The sequence below is a fragment of the Elephas maximus genome, chromosome 4, assembly GCF_024166365.1.
Source record: "Elephas maximus indicus isolate mEleMax1 chromosome 4, mEleMax1 primary haplotype, whole genome shotgun sequence".
Classification (NCBI taxonomy): Eukaryota; Metazoa; Chordata; class Mammalia; order Proboscidea; family Elephantidae; genus Elephas; species Elephas maximus.
Window position 1 is genome coordinate 181,036,582 of NC_064822.1, and position 20,853 is coordinate 181,057,434.

General features: G+C 54.3%; 1 protein-coding gene across 2 annotated transcripts; it reads right to left on the reverse strand.

The window, feature by feature from the left end:
- Nucleotides 1-3,502: 3,502 nt before the first annotated feature.
- C1QTNF6 (C1q and TNF related 6) lies at nucleotides 3,503-11,052 on the reverse strand. 2 transcript variants are annotated; one of them, XM_049884364.1, is made up of 3 exons: nucleotides 10,873-11,052; nucleotides 8,127-8,385; nucleotides 3,505-6,620 (listed from the first exon to the last, which is right to left on the reverse strand). In XM_049884364.1, the coding sequence occupies exons 2-3, from the start codon at nucleotides 8,377-8,379 to the stop codon at nucleotides 6,073-6,075; spliced, it is 801 nt and encodes a 266-aa protein (XP_049740321.1). In that variant the 5' UTR covers nucleotides 8,380-8,385; nucleotides 10,873-11,052; the 3' UTR covers nucleotides 3,505-6,072. The 2 variants fall into 2 exon arrangements, with proteins under 2 accessions (XP_049740322.1, XP_049740321.1); XM_049884365.1 differs by lacking the exon at nucleotides 10,873-11,052 and having other exon boundaries at nucleotides 3,503-6,620; nucleotides 8,127-8,380.
- Between the last annotated feature and the right edge of the window lie 9,801 nt (nucleotides 11,053-20,853).

Here is a 20,853-nt window from a genome sequence, read left to right on the forward strand (position 1 = left end):
TTCCATGTCCTCCCTTGGACCACAACCTGGGCCCCTCCCTGCCTCCAGTCTCACCCTTGACACCCCATTTACCACATGTCCACCAGAGTGTTCTGCCCCTTCAACCAGCTCTAACCACTAACCACCTGCTCAGAACCCTCCAGCAGCTCCCCAGCACCTAGCAGGTCAAGTCCAGACTTACCCTGGCATTCAAGGCCTTTCACAGCTTGGCCCCTACCTTTCCAGTCTCAATTCCCAGGCGCTCTCCCCCCTTGCCTCCCTGTCAAATATTTATATAGCATACAGTTCTCTCCCACCGCCCAGAACATAAACTGCACTGTCCCATCTCCCACCGTCCCCTTTCCCCACATTATGTGTCTTTCAAACTCCTGCCCATCCTCCAAGGCCCTGATCAAATGGTTCCTCCACTAAGAAGCCTTCCCAAATGACCCCACCAGACTTAGCCAATCTCTTCCCCACCCATACTCCCATGTGGCAGAGGAGCTCTTGTGTGGGTCTTCTTCCCAGAGAGGATGAGGACTTCTAGACATACCCTACCCAAGCACATGGAATGGATCCAGCCCATCCATCCAGGCAGCAGGCCACCAGGGACAGGCATCAGCTGTGCCAGTGGTGTTCACTCAGACCACCACCTAGTCACCCTTCTCCTCCCCACTATCCCTTGCTCTAGTCTTCCCTGGCCTCCAGCCCTTCAAGCTCTGGTAAGAATCCCATTTACTGAGTACCAATCATGTGTCCATTACTGTGCTAAACGCCTCCACCAGAAGAAGATTTTTTCATCCTCACAACCACCCTATGAGATGGACATCATAATTACGCCATTTAATAGGGGAGGAAACTGAGGCACAGAGTGTTGACACCACTTGCCCAGGATCATCTGACAAGGAACTAGTGGGGCTCATATTCCAGCCCAGGAGACTGACTTTAGATTCTTAACCACTAAACTACTTGGCTTCTCAGGAATTGAATAAAATCAAAAACCAAAGCTGTTGCCGTTGAGTTGATTCCAACTCATAGTGACCCTATAGGACAGAGTAGAACTACCCCGTAGAGTTTCTAAGGAGCACCTGGTGGATTTGAACTGCCAACCTTTTGGTTAGCAGCCATAGCACTTAACCACTACGCCACCAGGGTTTCCAAGGAATTGAATAGAGGGGATTAAGTTGTGGTGGCTGTTCTCAGTGGTGAGTATAGCATAGAGATTGAGTGCATAAACTTTGAAGTCAGTTGTGGGGGTTCAAATTCCACCTCCACCTCTACTGGCTTGATAACCTTGGTCAAATCACTTACCTCTCTGGGCTTCAGTCTGGAAACAGAGCACATGAGGAGTCAATAGAAACACTTAGCGTGAGTGCTCTCTAGGTCTTCGCCATTATGAATACAGCAGCGTTGTAGACAGCAACAACATAAAGAAGGGAATAAAGCAGGAGGAGCTGAGTTCCCCATGCCCACACCCACAGCAGGTCCATTGGGATCATACCAATGGTTTCTGGTGGACGTACAGGAAGTAAGAGGGCCTCAGACTGAGACCCTTCCCTGTGTTGTCCCGCCCCACCTCCATGCTCTCTTACCCACTCACCTGTGGCTCCAGCCTGGTAGTGAGCGTCTATCTTTTCTCCCTGTTCATCATCTAGTCCTACTTCTCCTCTCCTGCTGAGGGTGCCCTGATGATTCTTTGGAAAATTAACTATCCCTGTGCACTTTCAGGAGCCCTGGTGGCGCAGCAGTTAAGAACTACGGCTGCTAACCAAAAGGTAGGCAGTTTGAGCCCAACAGCCACTCCTTGGAAAACCTGTGGGGCAATCTACCCTCTCCTACAGGGTTGCTATGAGTCGGAATCAACTCGAGGGCAACGGGTTTGGTTTTGGATTCTGGCGCACTTTCAATCCTTGTAGTTCCGATGGAGCCAACCTACTCCTGGCCAATCAGAGCCTTCCATTTTTCTGGCCACAGTGATTGGCTCAGAGACAGGCACCTACTCATAGCACAACCAATGAGAACCAGCCTCTCTGGGGTTGCTATGCTGGTAGAAGATAAGGCTGGAACTGGTGGCTGTTACTCAGCCTCCTTGAGGAAGAAGAGTGAAGAGGGGCTGAAAGATGGAGAAAAGGAACAGAGTCCTGGGCCATTATGTGAGCCCCGGATCCTGCTGTGCCAGCATTTCCTGAACTTCTGAGTCATATGAGCCCATGAATGCCTTTTGTTTGCTCAGGCTCTTTTGAGTTTCTGTTGCTTGCAAGCTAGAGAATCAGGACCAAGTTCCCATCCCTCTGTCCATTAGCCTGGGATTCCTGGTTCTAGATAAGCCGTTTCAGCTCAGATCAGAGCCTCAACCAGGAGCTCTGCACCCCCTTCCTGGCACAACCCAAAGTCTACAGGGTGGAAGGCACAATTTGACAAAGACCTTAGCCCATGATCCCCATCCCACCCCCTGCCACCCCCCACTCCTCTAAAACCAGAGATCTGAGGCCCAGAGGAGGGAAGGCATTTGTCCCAGGCCACCCAACAAAGGATGGCCAAGTGGAGCCAAGGTCCCCTGACCCCCAGTCTGGGGAAGTTCCCATTTCATGGGACTGCTTCTCCCCCTGGCCTCCTCTCCCTGCCCTTTCCCTGTTGTTAACATTTCAGAAGGAAATGCAGTTTTCAAAATATGTAAACGAAAGGGATTGTGTTGGGGGAGGGAGGAGGGTGGATGCCTCAGCAGTTCACCCGCTCACTGGAGGTCACCGGGATGGAATACAAAAGATCTCCCTGGCAACACTGCCCCACAGCACCAGGCAGCAGGCTCGGGGGCCTCCAGACACTGTTTGCAGAGTCCTTTCCCACGCTCTTAAGACCTTGCCTGTCCAGAGGACCTCATCACAAAGAATAAATGGCTTCTACCACCCACTGGGCTCTGTCACCAAGTCAAGAACTGGGGTCCAATGGGGGAAAAAAAAAAACAAGAGGTCAAGAGGCTGCATCTGAGCTGTGGGTAGAAGAAGCATTGGCAGCAGGTCAGATGGGACAGTGTAGGGGCCATGCCAATCTTGAAGCCCTAGACTAAATGGACCTGAAAATGGTGACTTTGGCCTCAGTTTGCAAAGGGCAAAATTCAATCTGCCTGCAGGTGCTTGGCAAGAAGTTTCAAATGCTACCTCGGTAGTGAACAAATTGTCCTTCCTCACGACATACGTGGCAGGAGACCCCTTGGCATTTGAGCAGCCTTTGCCACCAGAGACAGCCACAGCTTTAATGCTGGTCAGGACAAGAATGTATAAACAGAGCCTGGCCGCAGCATCCGGGGAGGGAGACTGGTCCCTCTGGGGAGCCTGTGACAATGTTAGGGGCCTCTGCTGTGAGAGCCAGGAGAGCTCGGTGTCCTGGGAAGCCGTTCCTCAGTGGCCAGATGGGCTCCAAGTAAAAGGTTTCTGGACCCCTGGGTTGGTCTGGATTCTGGGGTGTTCCTGGTGCTATAAAGAATGCTTCTTCCATATGGTGCCCAGAAAGTCACCCAGACACAGGAGTAACACCAGGGACAGCAGTGCAGGATACTCCCCCGCAAGTCGATAAAGGGACTTAACATGGATCACCTTCAATATGTGTATGTAAGTAGCTGCCATGCTAGTATAGAAAGTCCGAGGCTGTCAACATAGTTTAGCTGTTCCACTGTAAAATTTCTTCAGAGAATACCCATCAGTTCTCTTGTAAATATTAAACACAAAACACCAGACAGAATCCCCAAATGAGGTACTATGGTTTGGTCAGCACCTCGAGCGCCCCCCTAGAACTCCATGGATGTTCTCCAAGGCGAGGCGATCAACTGTGTTCCCTGCTGTAACCTCCACGCCTAGCAGAGTGTTCAGCACACGGTAGGTGCTCAGTAGGCACTGGTTCAATGAATGAATGCCGCAGTCACCATGTAACCTCTCTTCTAATCCTTATGGCCACCCCATGCGGTAGATACTATCATCATCCCCCATTTTTCAGACAGAACAGTTGAGGCTCAGAGAGATGTGGTACTTGCCTGAGGTCACAGCCAGGAAGGAGCCTAGCAGACTCTCAGTCAGTTTCACTAACTCCAAGGCACATGGGCTGCCTGAGTGACTGAGGAGGGTGGTTTCTTTGGGTGGGGACCACGTGGAGTGAAGCCCTGGATCCGGGCCCCTGCAAAATCCTTCCAAGGGGAGCAGAGCAGAAAGAACCAGCCTGAACTGCCAAGAAGAGACGCGTTGACCTTTAATCACACCGGACTAGCAGGACAGGGGCTGCAGAGCTGAGGGGGGTTTTTTAGGACTGGCCTTCGAAGCACATGGTCAGGCCCTGCTGCCGGCCACGCAGCCATGGCTCCCTTGGCTGTGAGCACCAGAGACAACTGCCGGGGCCACCTCTGCCCCGGAGTCTGCGTAAGCACCAATGGGTGAAGCTGCCTCCCTCTGGGGAGAGGTCATGCCACTGAGGTGGGGGACAGGGAGGCTAGAAGGTCGCCAGGCCACCCCAGCCCTCCTGCCAGGCTCTATTTGCCACCTCGGCCTCAGGGCTGGGATCACCCTGAAGCTGCCTGGCGGGACGGTGAGTTCTAGCCCCGTTCTCTGAGCAGGTTGAGGGTAAGAATCAGGAGGGCAAGGGTAGAAGGTCTGAAGTCCCTGACTTTGCCTCGGCCTCTTCCTTGGCATCATGGCTCAGAGGAGGTCCCCCTGACTGACCTGGAATGTCTCCCCTTCAGTTCCCCAGGCCTGCTGAGGAGCCAAAGCCCGGCTCCTTCCATGTTGGCCCCCAGCCCACCAGGTCAGAGGAGGGCTCTACTGGGCGGGACTTGCCCATCAGGGCCTTTAGCATCTTGATAAAGCCTGGAGAACCAGGGGTACGGGGCTGGTGAGGGGGTCGAGGAGGGTCAGTGAGCACCTGGGGACAGACATCTGTGTCTGTCAGTGGCCCTTCATCTTGGAAGAACCAAGGTCAGATGCCTTTGGCAGAAGGGGCTGAGCAAGGTGGTAACAGAGTCCCAGGAGGGGCAGAGAGGGGGGTGCCGGTGAGGAAGGTAGAGGTCCTCACAGGTAACCAGGCCAGCCATGTGGGGGACCATGACCTGAGCTCCTTTTCCTGGGGGTCACATTCACCCCAAAATGCCCCTAAGCCTCTGGGCTCCCACTGGGGTTTGCTTTAATTATGGGCATGAGTCAGGATGGGGAGGACTGGGTTAGGGACATCCTCCCATCTTGGGGGTCCTGTCCCACCAGCCTTGGGGAGCGCCGGGTAAGGAGGCCTCCAAGGTGCCTGAATGCCCAGAACACAGACCTGTGTGACAAGGGCCCCGTGCGTGTCTCTAGCTCTGGTTTCAGTCTTCTGTGTACCCACTGGTCTCCCCTGGCTGGACTAGGTGCTCACTGAGGGCAGCGCCCTCACCTCTGCTTTCCCAGGGCTGAGTGAGTCCACAATGAGCGCTTGATGAATGAATAAACGCACGGTGGCTATAAATGTAGGCATGAAGAGGATGGTGAAAGAGAAAGGGGACAGGGCAAGAGAGCAGAAGAGGGGGAGTCCTAGAGTGATGAGTGAATCTAAGGATGTGGGAAGAATTCTAGAATGTTTGGAGGATTCTAGAATGTTCCGAAAATCATCGAATTTTGGAGAGGTTCTAGAACCCTGTTACTCAAGTGTGGTCGATAGACCAGTAGCATCACCATCACTTAGGAACCTGTTAGAAACGCAGCATCTCGGGCCCACTCCAGGGTTTCCGAATGAGAATCTGCATTGCAACAAGATCCCCAGGTGATTCATATGCACATTCAAGTTTTAAAAATGTTGGTCTAAAAGAAAGTTCTAGAATGTTTCAGTTAGAAGTCTCCTTAAAACATGCCCAAGAGAGGAGAGAGGCAGCAACAGACTGGAAAGGATGGTGGAGGAAAGGAAAGGAGAGGGGCCCTACTTAGAGTGTTGGGTCCTTGAAGACCACCCACCGTGCCCTTCCCCCCTTTCGGTGGTGCAAACCAAGGCTCTGCAGGGGGACAGGACCTGCCCAAGGCCACCCAGCACCAAGCCGCCCAGCTGGGAGGCAAGTCCCGGGAAGGGACGGGTGGCCCGGGCAGGTGCTCAGTCGTCCTCGGGCTTGATGAGGTGGCCGCTGAAGGTGATGTAGGTGTCAACGTCGTCACTGTAGACAGCATTCTCGCGCTCGCGCTTGAAGAGCCGCACCCAGACGCGGTCGCCGGGCACCAGGGCCAGCATCACGCTTTGGCTCTGCATGATGCTGCGGTCGCTGGGCTGCGCGTACAGGATGACGGCTGCCTCCTCGTTGTGCACTACGTGCACGTAGGTCTCCTTGAAGTTCCAGCTGTGCACGTTGAGGCTGAAGAAGTAGAGGCCACGCAGGGGGGCGGCAAAGTGGCCGGTGGCCAGGTCGAAGTGCCCGTCTGTGTTCACAAAGACCGTGTCGAAGAGCAGTGGCTGGTAGCCCTCACTGCTGTGGAGGGCGGTCTTGCGACCCACCGAGAAGGCCGAGTAGCGTGTCTGGCACGGGCTGCCGGGGCTGCCCACCTGCCCCTTGGCGCCCTTGGTGCCCTGTGGGCCTCGGTCTCCCTGGGGACCCTCCTTTCCCAGCTTCCCTGGTGTGCCCACCAAGCCACGGTCCCCTTTGTCACCTGTGGGGACAAGGACGGGAGAAGTCAAGGCAGGCACCCAGGCCTGCGCCAAGGAGTGCTTATGCTCATTTTTGGAAGATTCTGCCCCGTCCCGGCCCAAAGAAGGAGCCAGCATTTATTGAGCACCTACTGTATGCCAGCCATCACCTCCCCAAATGGCTCTCTGAAGAACTCCATGACCGTGTCCACTGCAGAGAGAACACTGAGGCTCAGAGAGGTTAAGTGACTTACCCAAGGCCACACAGCTCAGGAGCAGAAGAGGCAGAATTCCAAATACAGTTCATTTCCAGACCTACCTTGTTTCCCTCCCCAGCAGTGAAGGTCTGACTGTGGTCTCTGGGGGGCCAGGCCCAGACCCCCACCTGGGAGCCACTGCACCCAGCCTGACCAGGGCCAGGAAGGGGGACATGGTGAGATGCGTTTTTGCATTTCTGACCCAGAGAAAGAAGTAAGAAAAATACCTACCTGGAGAAAAAAACTGAGGTTACGAGCCAGGTAGACCTTAGTCAGCGTTCCTGTCTGACTGTGACCTGGGACATTTCATGGTTGGGCTCTGGGTTTTCTCTTCCCCGAGGCACCAGTGGGACCCACTTGAAACCTCAGTCCATCACATCCCTCCCCTGGCCAAACTCTCCCCTGCTCCCCATCTCACTCAAAGTGCAGTCCTGACGGAGGCTGACAAGCCCTGCACCATCTGGTCCCTGTCTCTGACCTCAGCCCCTTTCACTGCCCCCTGCTCCTTAAGCACTCCAGGCCCACCCCTGCCCTGGGCTCTTTGCACTGGCTGTTCCCTCTGGCTGGAACACTCTGCCTGCTGATAGCTGCATGGCTCACTGTCTCACCTCCTTGGAGTCTCTGCTCAGATCCCACCTTCTCTGTGAGACTATACCCACCACCCCATTCAACACGTAGCCTTCCTGCCCCCCAACCTGCTCTCCCAGTACGCTTCACCCTGCTCCACCTCTTCACTGGCCAGAGACCCCATCACCACCTCACATCTGCTTCATTGACTTATCTTCTACGCCTACTGCTCATTGTCTGCCCCCGCCCTCACTAGACCAGCAGCTCCGAGGTGGGAGGGTCTTCGTCTGGTCTGGTCACTGCTGTAGTCCAGTGTTTGGAAGAGTTCTGGCACCTGGCACCTTGACTTCGATTCATGGTGACCCCATGAGTGTCAGAGTAGACCTGTGCTCCGTAAGGTTTTCAATGGCTGATTTTTCAGAAGTAGATTGCCAGGGCTTTCTTCCAGGGTGCCTCTGGGTAGACTCAAACCTTCAGCCTTTTGGTTGGCCGCCAAGCACGTTAGTCGTTTGCACCACGCACATCGTAAGTGCACAGTAAATGTGCGAATGAAATAAAGGGTTTGGGGCAGTTATCTGTAGTGGTTTCTCCTGATCTCTCCACCTCCCCCCTACCCTGGGCCCAGGAAGAAGCCCCTGTGCCCTCCCTGCCCCCGACCTGGCAGGTCCGGCCCAGGCTCTGGCTGAGCCACGTGTGGGCACTCACCCTTCAGGATGGTGATGTTAATGTAGGGCCTGACCTCAGGCAGGATGTATGGGAGGGTGGATGGAGAGGATGCTGGCACACCTGCAGCATCAGCAGGGGCCAGGGGGTCCTCAGAGTCACAGCACCATCGGCAACCCCCAGAGGGGTTGAAGGCCACAGCTTCTCCAGAGGTGGACTCCTCAGTGGGGACCCCAAGCACCAAGAGAGAGAGCAGGAGCAGTGCCCAGCAGGGACCCAGGGCGACCATCCCCATGGTGATCTGGAGCAGGGAAGGAGGAACAGAACACCAGGTATAAATTAACATCTATGATGTGCCTATGACCGGGGTGGATACAGCCACCCACACCAAGTGCACTTTTGATAAAGCTCGGTGGAAGGGTGCTAATGACTCCATTGAGCAGATGAGAAGACTGAGGCCTACATGGGGAAGCCAGTTTCCCAAGGTCATTGTAGGACTGGTTCTCCACCTGGTCCATGGATACTCCTCCACACGTGGGTCTAGGAAGGAGGGAGCCACTCTAAAGAGAGCCACGGCCAAGAGCAGACCAGCTGCCAGGAGACCTTTGCAGGGGTGGGCTAGGAAGAGGCCCCTCGATGCCCGTATGTCATAAGCAGTGAGGCTGTGAAATGCTCTTCCCACCCATCCCCTCCCTCTGGCTTGTTCTCCTGCCTTCAGCTCTGCCACCTCTAGCAAGCACGTGCCACCGTGCAGCATGAAGCAGGCTAGTGGACACTTGGGAAAAACACTAAGGACTCTGCAGGCTTGTTCACCAGGAGAGGGGACACATAGCTGAGCCCGGGCTCGGACATACTGTGTTCCTGACAGAGGATAGGAAATTTAATTTATTCTAGCAGACAGAGAAAGTGCACAGGGTCAGTGCGTGGCAATGATGCTGTAGTGTCGCTGAGAAGTCAGGAGCAGGTATGTTGAGTCGTGGACTATAGGCCGCTGCTGGTCTATGTAGTGCACATTTGTCCTCTGGGTGGACACATTAGAAGAGAAAGAAAAGTCCCCTCTGGAGGAAAGCAATGCTGAGGGTGTGCAGCTTGAAAAGGGCTGGTGTCAGTCGGCAGCACCTTTGTGCAGTGAACAACTTGCACAACCCAACCTCACACAGAATTAACACAGAGTTAATTTATTGGAAGGTGGTTGCGTCAATTATCATAGACCTGCCAATCGGTTGTCCAGTGGGAAACAGGAATTAAGGGCTACGACTAGGAGGTCTGGAAAATTCAAAAGGATGGGAGAAGTCCAAGGGTTTGTAAGGATCTGTCTTTGGTCTTGGCCAGGAGGGGGTTCCAGGAGAGAGGCAGGAAGTAGCCTGGGCACCAGCCACTGGCAACAGGCCGGGGCTGGGTGGGCAGGAAGCCAGCAAGGAGCCTTTGAGGTGGTGGCAGGCTTTGGGGGCTGGCGCTGAGTTATCACAGCAGGATCAGAAACTCGGCTTTTGAAACCAGACTGGTTTTTACACTTCTGGCGTTTCTTTGTTTATTTCCTTTTTGTTCCCCTTTAACGTTTAGTGCAATTCAAAAATATTTTTCTGTGGTTAATATGTGTAGAGATGATAGAATTATTATTTTTTTTTAATTCCAGCCTATCTCTGCTGGATGCAGCTGAGCACTGGGGTGGGAGCTAGGTTTTAAAGGGGCAGAAGGGTCTCCCCTTTCCATTTCCATTCCCCCCCACCCCAATCTGGGTGCTAGCAGCAGAAGAGGTGGGGGATGGGCAGTCTCCAGACCCACCACCCCCTTCCCGGAGGTGACCGTTCCCAAGCTCCTCTCTGCCTACCCTAGGCGGGTTTCCTGGTCCTGTTCAATAAAAAAAAAAAATAAGGCAGGCCAAATCCTCAGAACTTGACAACCTCGCTATCAGGTATTATCCCCCTCATCTTTTCTTCTGCAGACTCAGCATCTACAAACCAGTTTCTGAGAACAGCAAAATCCCCGTCTTTTTCCTGGCCATAGATGTGACCTCATGGGAAACGCTTAGGCCTGCGATTCCAGAGCAGTTTAGAAGCTGTATGGCCTAGGGCTAGTGGCTTAACCTCTCTGGGCTTCCTGCTCCTGGGCACCAGGAGATGACAGCAATACCTCCCTCCCTTCCAGGTTATTTGGGAAGATTTAAATACAGGGTAAAGTGTCTGCCTTGTAAAAGACTCAATAAAAATTTGTTCCTTTCTCGGCCCCACACAGACCTCTTCCCCTGCCTGCCCTCGATGGGAAGCAGAAGAACATCCCCCAGAGGACTGGCACTGTTTGGGGACATCTCTGTTTCCTATTGGCCCTGGCCAGACGGGAGTCAAAAGTTCCGAGACACAGAACTGGGACCCAGGGAGTAAGGAGCAGGGTGGCCAGGACCAGCCTTTTAATAACAGTTACAAAAACCACAGCTACGATTACTGATTGGCCACCAGGAGAACAACCAGATGGGGACCAAGTATGCGGAGCATGCCATTGTGGGTGACTCTGGGATCTCTGAGAGGAGGGTGGGTAGGGTGACCCCCCAGTCCAGGTAGGCCCAGCTGGGCTGAGTTGAAGTGAGGCCAGGCAGGCAGGCACAAGCCAGGAGGGGCCCTGAGCAGGAGCCCCGAAGGGGTGGGGAGGCAAGGGCCTAGAGGGGCTGGCCTGGGGTCAGGGGGAGAGAGAAGACCATAGAGCGGAGGGAGGAAAGGCCTTCCGGGCTGTACTGACCCCAGTCCCTCCTCAGCCCTGCAGGGTGCAGGCTGTGGGGCCTCCTGTCACTCACCCAGTGTCCTGTGGCCTGAACAGCAGCTCACGGGCCCCGGGGCTCCCGGCTCTCTCTTGCTCCTTGGCCCATGTCTGTGATAATAACTTGTAGCTGGCCCAGACCCCAGGCCCAGCCAAGGAGGGAGGGACGGCAGCGGGAGGGTGGAGTGAGGGCGGAGGGAGCGGTGAGCTGGCTTCCCACATCCCCTCCTTCCTCTCCCTTCTCTCCAGCCACTGGGCTCTGGAGATATAGGAGCCCAGGATTTCCTTTGTTTAACCCTTTGGTGGCCGGATGGCGTCTCGTTTGATTCAAAGGCCTAATAAAGTCAAAGACGGGCGTGTTTGAGGTCTGAGGCCCCTTAGATGAGGCCCCATGGGGCAGGGGGAGAGTGGGCAGGAGCCCCCAAAGTTGCTCAGCAAGGGGAGGCAAAGCAACGTGGAACCTCCTCTCCCCCGGGGTCCTCCAACCTGCGCTGAAGGACTCTTTCTGGGTCCCCTAGGCAGGGTGGCTAGTGGACAGGGCACTGGCATGGGGTCCATGGACCCAGGTTCAAATCCTGGCCTGCCACCCAGAGCAAGTGACTTGCCAAGTGACTTGGCCCCTCAGGCCCTCAGTGTCTGTAGAACTCCAGCCCCAGCCCTGTCAGTGCCAGGTGCAGTGAGTGAATCAGCAGGTCTGACCTTCTGGGGTATCTGAGGGTGGTGCCAGGGCATCTCCTCATCCCCAAACCAAGAAAACCCAAACCAGTTGCCACGGAGTCAAGTTTAACTCATGGCAACCCCGTGTGTCAGAGTAGAACTGTGCTCCATAGGGTTTTCATGGCCGTGACCTTTCAGAAGGAGACCGCCAGGCCTCTCTTCTGAGGTGCCTCTGAGTGTGTTCAAACTGCCAATCTTTTTGTTAGTGACCAAGTACTTGACGGTTTGTACCAGCAGGGGCTCCCCACCCGCAGTATATACCAAAGTCTTTCTCCTCTACCCAGGATCCTGCTATTACTGATGGATCTTCCTGGTCTTCTCGAGCCAATCCCAAATTCATAGGGGAGCAGCCATGAGCCCTTGGTCTGGGCACAGCCCTGCCTCAGTTTCCTTCCAGTTGGGCTGGGAGAGGCTTTACAAAGGCCACAGCCTTTGTTCTCTGCCATATGACTCGGCTTCCTGGGGTCAGAGACCCCTGAGTAAGACTGTCTCCAGTGTCCCTCGTCCCCTCGTCCTTGTGTACTCCTTTATTCTGTTTGTTGAGTACTTACTGCCTGGACAGGGCCAAAGCTCTGTAGTGGCTTTTGGTACTCAAAGAGTGTTTACATCCAGTATTTTGGCTGCCCCTCCCCCAGCCTTGGGAAAGGGAACTAGAGCCAAAGGTGAGGGGACTTGTCCAAGGTCACACAGCCAATGAGGAGGAGTCCACAGCCCCACAGAGTGGACGTGCTCCCTGTCCCATGGGGTTCTCACAATGGCACAGCCAGGTGTGGGCAAGGCTGCAGTTCAGGGTTCTGTCCCTCGGAAGAGGAAGGTGTGACATCATTGCCCTAGGGAGGCAAAGGAATGCAGAGACCTGAGAAGGGTGTGTTTAAGATGGTGGTAGGGGCGGGGTTTGGGTTCAACTCCAGCTATTACTCACATCTGGGCAAAGTGTGGAGGATGAAACAGCCCCTGGGCTGTGTGTCCTTGTCCAGACCTTGTCTCTGGGCCTCAGTTTCCTAGTTGTTTGGGGGATAATCGAAGAGCAGAACATGAGGCCTGGAAGGGCTCTGAGAGATGATCTAATTCCATTCCTTAATGTAACCAACAGGGACACTATAGCCCCAGGAAGTCAAGTCTTTTGTTCAAGGTCACAGAGCAGACTGGAGTCCAAACTAGGGTGAATGCTGGGCTCTCCCAACTTCCAGCCTTGTGCTCTGGCTCGCCCTAAGCCCACCTGGAGCCCCCCAGGCCTGTTCAGGGGCTCAGGGGGCCAAAGGAAAGCAGGCCAAAGGACTCTGGCCCCTGCTAGCCCGCAGGCCCACATTGGCCATGCCCCCTACGTGGCCCTGTCCCAGGCAGCGTTCCCAGGGCGCTGAGCCAGGGCCGCAGAGGGAGGGAGCCAAGGGAGTCATCCTCCAGGCTGCCACCAGGGAGGGAAAGGGCTGAGTCAGCAGCACTGGGGTTGGGGGGGCACTTCCAAGAGGGGGGCGCCTCGCTGCCTCTCAACCCTCTGGATTAGAAAATCTGAGGAAGATTCCATGGGGGGAGGGCAGCGGGAGGGACAGAGATGGAGGGGGGATGGGGAGAAGCAGGTTGGGGACATAGTGGGCAAAAGAGTGGCTTGTGGATAACCGATTGTGTGCCCAGCACTGTATACAAATGGCCACACTCAACAGCTCCTCTCAGAGGCAGGCTACAACCCCACTTTACAGACGAGGCTGAGGCCTGGAGAGATGTGTGACTTGCCCAGGTCCTAGGACCAGCGACAACAACACCCCAGAGAAGGGCCCCTTGTCCCACATGGTCCAGGACAGCCAGCTGGGGCAGGGCAGACAAAAGCACAGGACTCAGGAATATTACACTTCAATATTTTTCCTCTTGCTCTCTTTTACCAGGCCTGAAATTCCTCCATTTGAGTCACCCAGCCATTCCGAGGATCTTCCCAAGCCGGCCGGGAGGCATGGAAACCGAGCTCAGGCCTGGGGCAGAAAAATCTGGGTATGTTTCAGCTTTGTCTCCTCCTAGCTGTATGACCTTGGGCAAGTCTCTCTACCTCTCTGAGCCTCGGTGTCCCTGGGCCAGATGGATATGAGGAGGCCAAGACCATCTGAGCCACCTGATGGGACACCCAATGGGACTGCTCCATACTGGCCACTCACTTTTCCCTGGTTAAACCCTGGATATGGTGAGGGCATATCCCCATTCACCTGGTGCACACCCTTGCCTAGAAGTCCTGGGACCCATAGCAACAGCACTGCCAGGAGGGGCAGTTGGCCCAGAATGCCCCTCATCACCTGTAATAACTCCATCGGCAAAGATGTAACCCAAACACAGAAGGGCTGAGCTCTTGTCACCAGGGCCAGGAACTCAGGGCATGAGCCAAGTGTCCCCCAGCCACCCACTGCCCTTCCCCCAGCTCAAAGAGACAGCTTTTATACTGTATCCATCCCTTATCGGAAAGCTTTACATATATCAATTCATCTAATCTTCCCATCAGCCCTGTGAGGTAGGCACTATTATCATCCCCATTCTACAGACAGGGAAGATGAGGCACAGACTCACTGACTCTCGGAACCAAGCTCTTAGCCAAGATCCTCCACCATCTTGCCCAAGTGACAAGGATACCAAAACCAAACCAAAGCCATTGCCATCGAATCAATTCTGACTCACAGTAACCCTATGACAGAACAGAGCTGCCCTATGGGGTTTCCAAGGAGCGCCTGGTGGATTCGAATTGCCAACCTTTTGGTTAGTAAGAGGTAGCACTTAACAACTATGCCACCAGGGTTTCCACGACAAGGATGGAGGGCTGTAAAAATGGTGACATTTAGTCATCACTTACAAAGAGCCAGGAACCGTTCTCTGTGCTTCATATATTTAAAAACTAAAATGTGTACCTGTCCAAAAATGTGACAGAGCAGAAAACATGATGACTCTTGGAAGGGGCTACATACATTGTCAATCCCAAATCACAGATCTAATTAACTGCCAATGAAAGTAAAGAAAACTTGAGCGCCACCTGCTGGGAAGAACCAGGAGCCCAGGGGTCTACAATGCTCCCCACCTACTCCACTCATTTCTGAGGAAGGTAAGGGGATGCCAGAGGGGACCCAGGATGAAGTAAAGAAAACACATTTTCTCCAGTGTTTTAATATTAGAGGGAATATATTTTCTCGTTTGTTTTAGTATAGCTGTATAAGCTGTGATTAATCTTTAGTCTTTAGAAAATGGCACAGGTTCTGTTCAAGATACAGCTAAGCAACCTGTTCCACTCTTAACAGCCTAATACCTTACAACCTGTTTTCTCCTGTTCACAACGGGTGACTGAGAGCTTGACATGACTAACGCCATACTGATGCTCTAAGTAATCTCTAAACATTTTTTATTGCATGAGCTGCACCCGTCTCTTCCCAAGGGATGCGGCGCTCTCTTGGCTCCTGTGGCCTTGGTCTCTCTTCTTTGTTCTCTTGAGATATGGCCTTCAGCCTGCAAGACCGCAGCTAGAAAAGCTGCCTGACATTTTTAATCTGCAGTTTTCTTTCTTGCTCCCCATCTCAACCAGAGTGGACTTGGCGGAGCAGTTCCACTAGCCAAGAGATTCTCATGAAGTTTTTTTTCAGCCTGTTACAAACATACAGATTAAAGTCCAGATGTCTGGCGTGTATATCTTTAGTTTAATAGTTTCTTGTAGTCGTTTATAAGGCCATCTGTGGGCTACGTGCTTAAAAACATTAGGTAACCCTAACCTTCCCCCTATAAAACCCTTCTCTTTAAAATTAGCCAGAATTTGGGAGCGATTTAACCCCCTCTGTCTCTTGGATACCGGTGTTCAATAAAGCCATCTTGCTGCTTACCTCCTCCTGTCTCAGTATTGGCTTTGCGGGGCAGGTGGCTCAAATCCGCGACTGGCGCTAACAGCACCCCTGAGGGCCTGGCTAGGGTGCCCATTCGCTCAGTTCCTCCTCCAAAACCCAGTGGGTCCAGTGGGACGCTCCCTCTCCCAAGCAGCTTCAGGGCTTCCTCCCAGGCAAGCCCCAGGCCTGGTTCTCCTCAGTCCCTCCAATGACTAGCTGGGTGGCCCTGGGTATACTTCACTCCCTGGACTCCGTTTCTCTATCCTGGGCTTTCAGCAACCACGATGTTAATCCTAGTTGGGCGAGTTTAATCCCATTTCACAGAAGCGGAAACTGAGTCCCCAAGAGGCCCAGAGGAAGAAATAGCGGGCGCCATTCCAGGCCCTCTGCACCCCACAAAGAACCTGCCAGTTGTTACAGAGGCTGAGACACAGGGAAACTGAGGTGCAGTAATTGGCTCCCACCCCACGGCCAGCTAGTGGCAAAGCCAGGACGGTGGGGCCGCCACCGCGCTGGTAAGGCCGCCACCGCGCTGGTAAGGCCAGAGTCAACCTCTCCCTCTTCTTCCTCCAAACGTAAGACGGGTGACCCCCACATGTCTACGGGAGCCTCCACCATCCCCACCCCAATTTTCAGCGGCATAGCCTAGCCAAAGTGGACCCCTGCCGCGGGGAAAGAGGCCTGTAGGAGGGCTGCAGTGGGTTTCTGCTCAGGCCTCCCGGCCTCCATCAGGAAAGCCGGAGGAGAGCGTGAAGGGCTGCCACAGCGCCGGGGAAGGGTCTTTGCCGGTGCAGAACCGGGAGGAGTTGAGCAAAACCAAACAAGGCTGAGTTTGGCCGAGTAGAGCCGAGTTTGGCCGAGTGTAGCCGAATACGGCCCAGCAGACTGGCCGAATCTAGCGTGTGCGGCCGAACATAGCCGAGTCTGGACGAGTGAATCCGAGTCCTGCCGAATAGAGCCTTATCCGACCGAATGGACCCGAGTCTTGCCGAACAGAGAGGCGGGGCGGGCGCCACGCAGCGAGGGGGCGAGGCCTGAGAGTCCCGCGGCGCCCCCTGTCGGACAGAGGGAGCATAGCGCTGGCCTTGGCCGGAGCGCCTCGCTGCCTCCCAGTCCTCCAGCCACACTGTGAGACAGGGGTGTGGAGCCCCTTTTACAGATGACGAAACTGAGGCTCTGGGAGGTTCCGAGGCACGCAGAGCTAAGAAGGAATAAAGCTGGAGATCGAACCTAATTGTGTGCCACAGAGCTCACTTGCGCGTAAAGGGGTTATTGTTTGCTTGCTTCGACCTCTCATAGGAGTTGCCATTTCTTATGCCTGGAGGGGAGGAGAGCCCCCCCCACCCCCCCTCTGGCTGGGTCCCAGAGCTCAGAGACAGTCCCTCAGCTTGTGACGGAGAAACTGAGCCGGCTCTGGGGCCGCAGTGGCCTTGGCCTGTTGACCAAGTGCGGCTGGGCCAGCAGTTCCCATGAGCAAATATTGACATGTATTCTGGTTATTAAATCGGTTAGCAGGGCTGAGTGGCCATGTCCTGCCCCTTTCCCCACAGGGGCCAATCCACCAGCCTCTGACTCTGATAAACCCTGTCACCCTGGGCCTCAGTTTCCCCACCAGTCACAAGGTGGTGATAGTGGACATGGGCTCCTGGCAGCCTATGGGGTTTAGTTGCAGGGGTATATGAGTCAGGACCCGAGGGTCTGGGATTCTGGGGGATACCTGGTGTGGCCCCGGCACATCCTCTGACCCTGTGAGAAGGTGAACAGGCCTTGGCCACCACACACACGTGTGTGCCCGTCACTCCTCCCTCCTGCCGGGCCTGTGGGGCCTGGGCTGCCCCTTAGGCCTGTCCTGTCTAACCGAGTGGCCTCTACGGAGCTGGCACCAGTAGCCTCTCCCCACCAGCAGCATCCCTCCTGTCCACTCAAGCCCCCCAAAACACTACATCTGCATAGGTTTTAAAAGCTATGGGCACTGGACTGGGGGCTGGGAACCTGGGATCTCATCCTACATCCTGGAGTTGGGATCCTGGGCAAGTCACAAGACCATCCCAGGCTGACTGTGCTCAGCTGTAAAATGGATCTCGGAGCTGCTCTCTGGACCTGGAGCACCTTCCACACCTCCTTCCCGTGTGGACAACCTCTCTGGGGAGACTTCCACCCACCCACGGGCTGATTCTTGCTTTCCTTGAAGCACCTCTTGTGTTTATTTAACACTTACACAGCGCTTACGATGCGCCAGGCACGGTTCTAAGCTGTTTACAAATACTAACATGTTTAAACTTTTTAACAGTAAGGCCCTTTGCTATCATCCTCATCTTAAAAAAAACAACCAACCAAACCCATTGCTATCAAATCAATTTTGACTCATAGCGACCCTAGAACAGAGAAGAACTGCCCTACAGGGTTTCCTAGGAGTGACTGGTGGATTCGAACTGCCAACCTTTTGGTTAGCAGCCAAGCTGTTAACTGCTGTGCCACTAGGTCTCCAATCCTCATTTTAGAGAGGAGGAAATTGAGGAACAGAGAGATTAATTAACTGGCCCACTGTGAGTGGAGGAACTGGTATCGAAACCCAGGCAGTCCGGAGTCCGCATAGTTAAGAACTACCACGTCACCTTTTGTCTTTGCTGTGACTGACTTTGTTCCTGAAGGACAGGCCTTGCACTTCTCTGTCCTCTGCTTTTTGCAGTTGGCCAAAACCAAAAAAAGTCATTGCCATCGAGCCAATTCCGACTCATACTAACTCTATAGGACAAGGTAGAACTGCCCCGTGCGGTTTCCAAGGCTGTAATCTCTGTGGAAGCAGACTGCCACATCTTTCTCCTGTGTGGAGAGCCTGGTGGGTTCAAACTGCCTACTTTCAGTTAGCAGCCAAGTGCTTAACCACTGTGCTACCGGGGCTCCTTCTTGCAGTTGGCAGCCGCCCAATAAACAAGTGAACGAACGAAAGAACTGGTTAGTCTAACTGGTCCTTGGAGGCCCTGGAGAGGAGGGGCCCTTATCTTGGTTTTGCAGGTGGGAATTTCACCTGTAGGAGGCCCTTTCTGCTCAGCCTCTGCCCTACCTCCAGCCTCACCTGCACCCTTCTCTGCTTCGCTCAGTGAGTTCCTCCAGCCTTCAGGCCCTTGCACACACAGCCCTTCTGCCTGGCACATTCACGACCAACCTTCTGCTCTCAGCGCAGCACCCCCACCCACCCACCCATTGACCAGTTGCTGACTGGTTGACTCCAAATCACGATGATTCCCTGTGCCAGAGTAGAACTGTGCTCCACAGGGTTTCCAATGACGGGGTTTTTCAGAAGTATGTCACCAGGCTTTTTTCTGAGGCACCTCTCACCTCTCAGTGGACTTGAGCATCTCTGACCTTTCAGTTAGTAGCAAGTGTGTTAACTCTTGGCACTGCCAAGGGCCACCTTCACCCCACAGATACCCCCATGATTCTCTCCCAGAGCACATTGTACTACTCCTTTGCCCAGCTCATGGGTGATGAAACACTCATTCATGCAGCTGCTTGTGAACGCCCAGAGCTCAGGAGCCGTGTCTGTCTGCCTCCAAAGTACCCCAGCCCAGGGCCAGGGCCAGGCATACAGTCAGTGCTAACAAAGAAAATTTGTTAACTAAATTAACTGTGCCCAGAGAGGTGAAGTAAATGGCCCAAGGCTGCACAGCAGGTTCCTGACAGAGGGGATATAGGGCTCAGGCCTCCTGACTTTGGGTCCCATGACTTTTTCAGGGAGGCATTTCCCCCACAATCCTCCAGAGTACTCACTGAGATTCTCACCAGCACCTGCCCCTAACAGGGACGCACCCTGAGGCCCGCGCAGGATGTGGCCCGGCCCAACTGCAGGGGGCGCCCTCACAACACAGCTTGGAGCTGTCACTGCCTTTAGAGTGCTTTCTTCTGTGTCTAGGTCCTGTGGAGCTCAGGATGTCACCTCCCCATAACCCGCAGATTCCAGCCTGGAACCCCATACAGCTCGTCTGTCCCTCCTGCCTCACCACCCTGCCCTCCGCCCCCAACCACACACACCGTCAGTTATTCAGGGCACCACACTGCACAATCCCAAAGAGGGCTAGAAGGGCATGCAGTGTGGCATGGAGGTTAAGAGCACAGACCCCAGACCCAGGCATCAGACACGTGGGTTCAAATCCTGACTCTGCCACTTCTGTGCAACCCTGAGCAAGTTATTCAACCTCTCTTTGCCTCAGTTTCCTGTCTGTAAAGTGAAAATAATTATACTAATTAAATAAGCTAGGCCAGCTAGGAGACCCTGGTGGCGTAGTGGTTAACAGCTACGGCTGCTAACCAAAAGGTCAGAAGTTCGAATCCAACAGGCGCTCCTTGGAAACCCTGTGGGGCAGTTCTACTCTGTCCTATAGGGTCACTAGGAGTCGAAAATGACTCAATAGGAGCAGTTTTTTTTTTTTTTTTTAATGGCCAGCTAACACCTGGCAGAAACAAAGAGGGCTGGAGTCACCATACGGATAGTGCCCCTGGAGTTGAGAAATTCAATGGCCCCTCCCTTCATTCATTTATTCAAAATCCTCGTATGAAAGGCCCAGGGTGCTGGCAGCCCCTGGGAACGCAGATGGGTCAGGCATCATCCCTGTTCTGGGAGGGACAAGGCTAGTGGGACACCCACTCACACACCTGAGAGCACACATGGGCATTGACACCAATGTAGTCAGGAAGCCTGGAGGTTGTGGGGGCCGGAGGAGGAGCCCAGGCCCCCAGCAACTCTCTGCTCCCACCCCGTGCACCCCTGCCACCCACATAGCAGGCCCCTTGGCATTAACATCCCCAATACACATTCACTCATGGACCCTGCTGAGATATCCTAAGGGCCTACTAAGAGGCCTGCACTGTGCTCACATAAACCACACACATGCAATCACACCCAGCAAAAGCATCCACATACAGTGAACCACACACACGTGTAGACCACTGTGGCCCACTGCCTGCCTGGCCTGCCTCCCCTTGCCATTGATAGTCTGCCCCTGACCCGCCCTGTACCCCACTGGTTGGGCCAGACTGTCCATCACAGTGTCCACCTTCCCCCCGGCTGGAAGGACAGGCTATACATGGCCAATCACAGCATCCTATTTCTTTGGTGATTGGCCCAAGGTGCAATCATATGACCCGGTTAGGGCCAATCAGTTTCCTTCCATGAGATTTGTTATTAGGACACAGTGAGAGAGGTCTATTGCTTTTGAATCAAGATCTGTAAGGGTGTGGGCTGAGGGCAGCTGGGGGTCTTCCATGTGTCCTGGAGAACCTGGACTCTGGGAGGCCACACACAAAGGGCCAGTGTGCTCAGAGCTGAGAGATGGCTAGGAGGGAGCATCTTGATAGATGTGGGTGCCATGTACACACGCCTGCCACACACCCCTGCATGTCCGCACCCAGCCAGACACACAGCCTCCTGCAGACAAAGGGCCCAGCCACACGGCATTGTCATG

What these genes read in the sequence shown, in the direction of transcription:
- C1QTNF6 (XM_049884365.1), bottom strand. Translation starts at nt 8,379, where the DNA reads ATGGGGATGGTCGCCCTGGGTCCCTGCTGGGCACTGCTCCTGCTCTCT. An exon ending in TAACATCACCATCCTGAAGG is followed by an intron (nt 6,621 to 8,126) that starts GTGAGTGCCCAC and finishes TTGTCCCCACAG; the next exon opens with GTGACAAAGGGGACCGTGGC.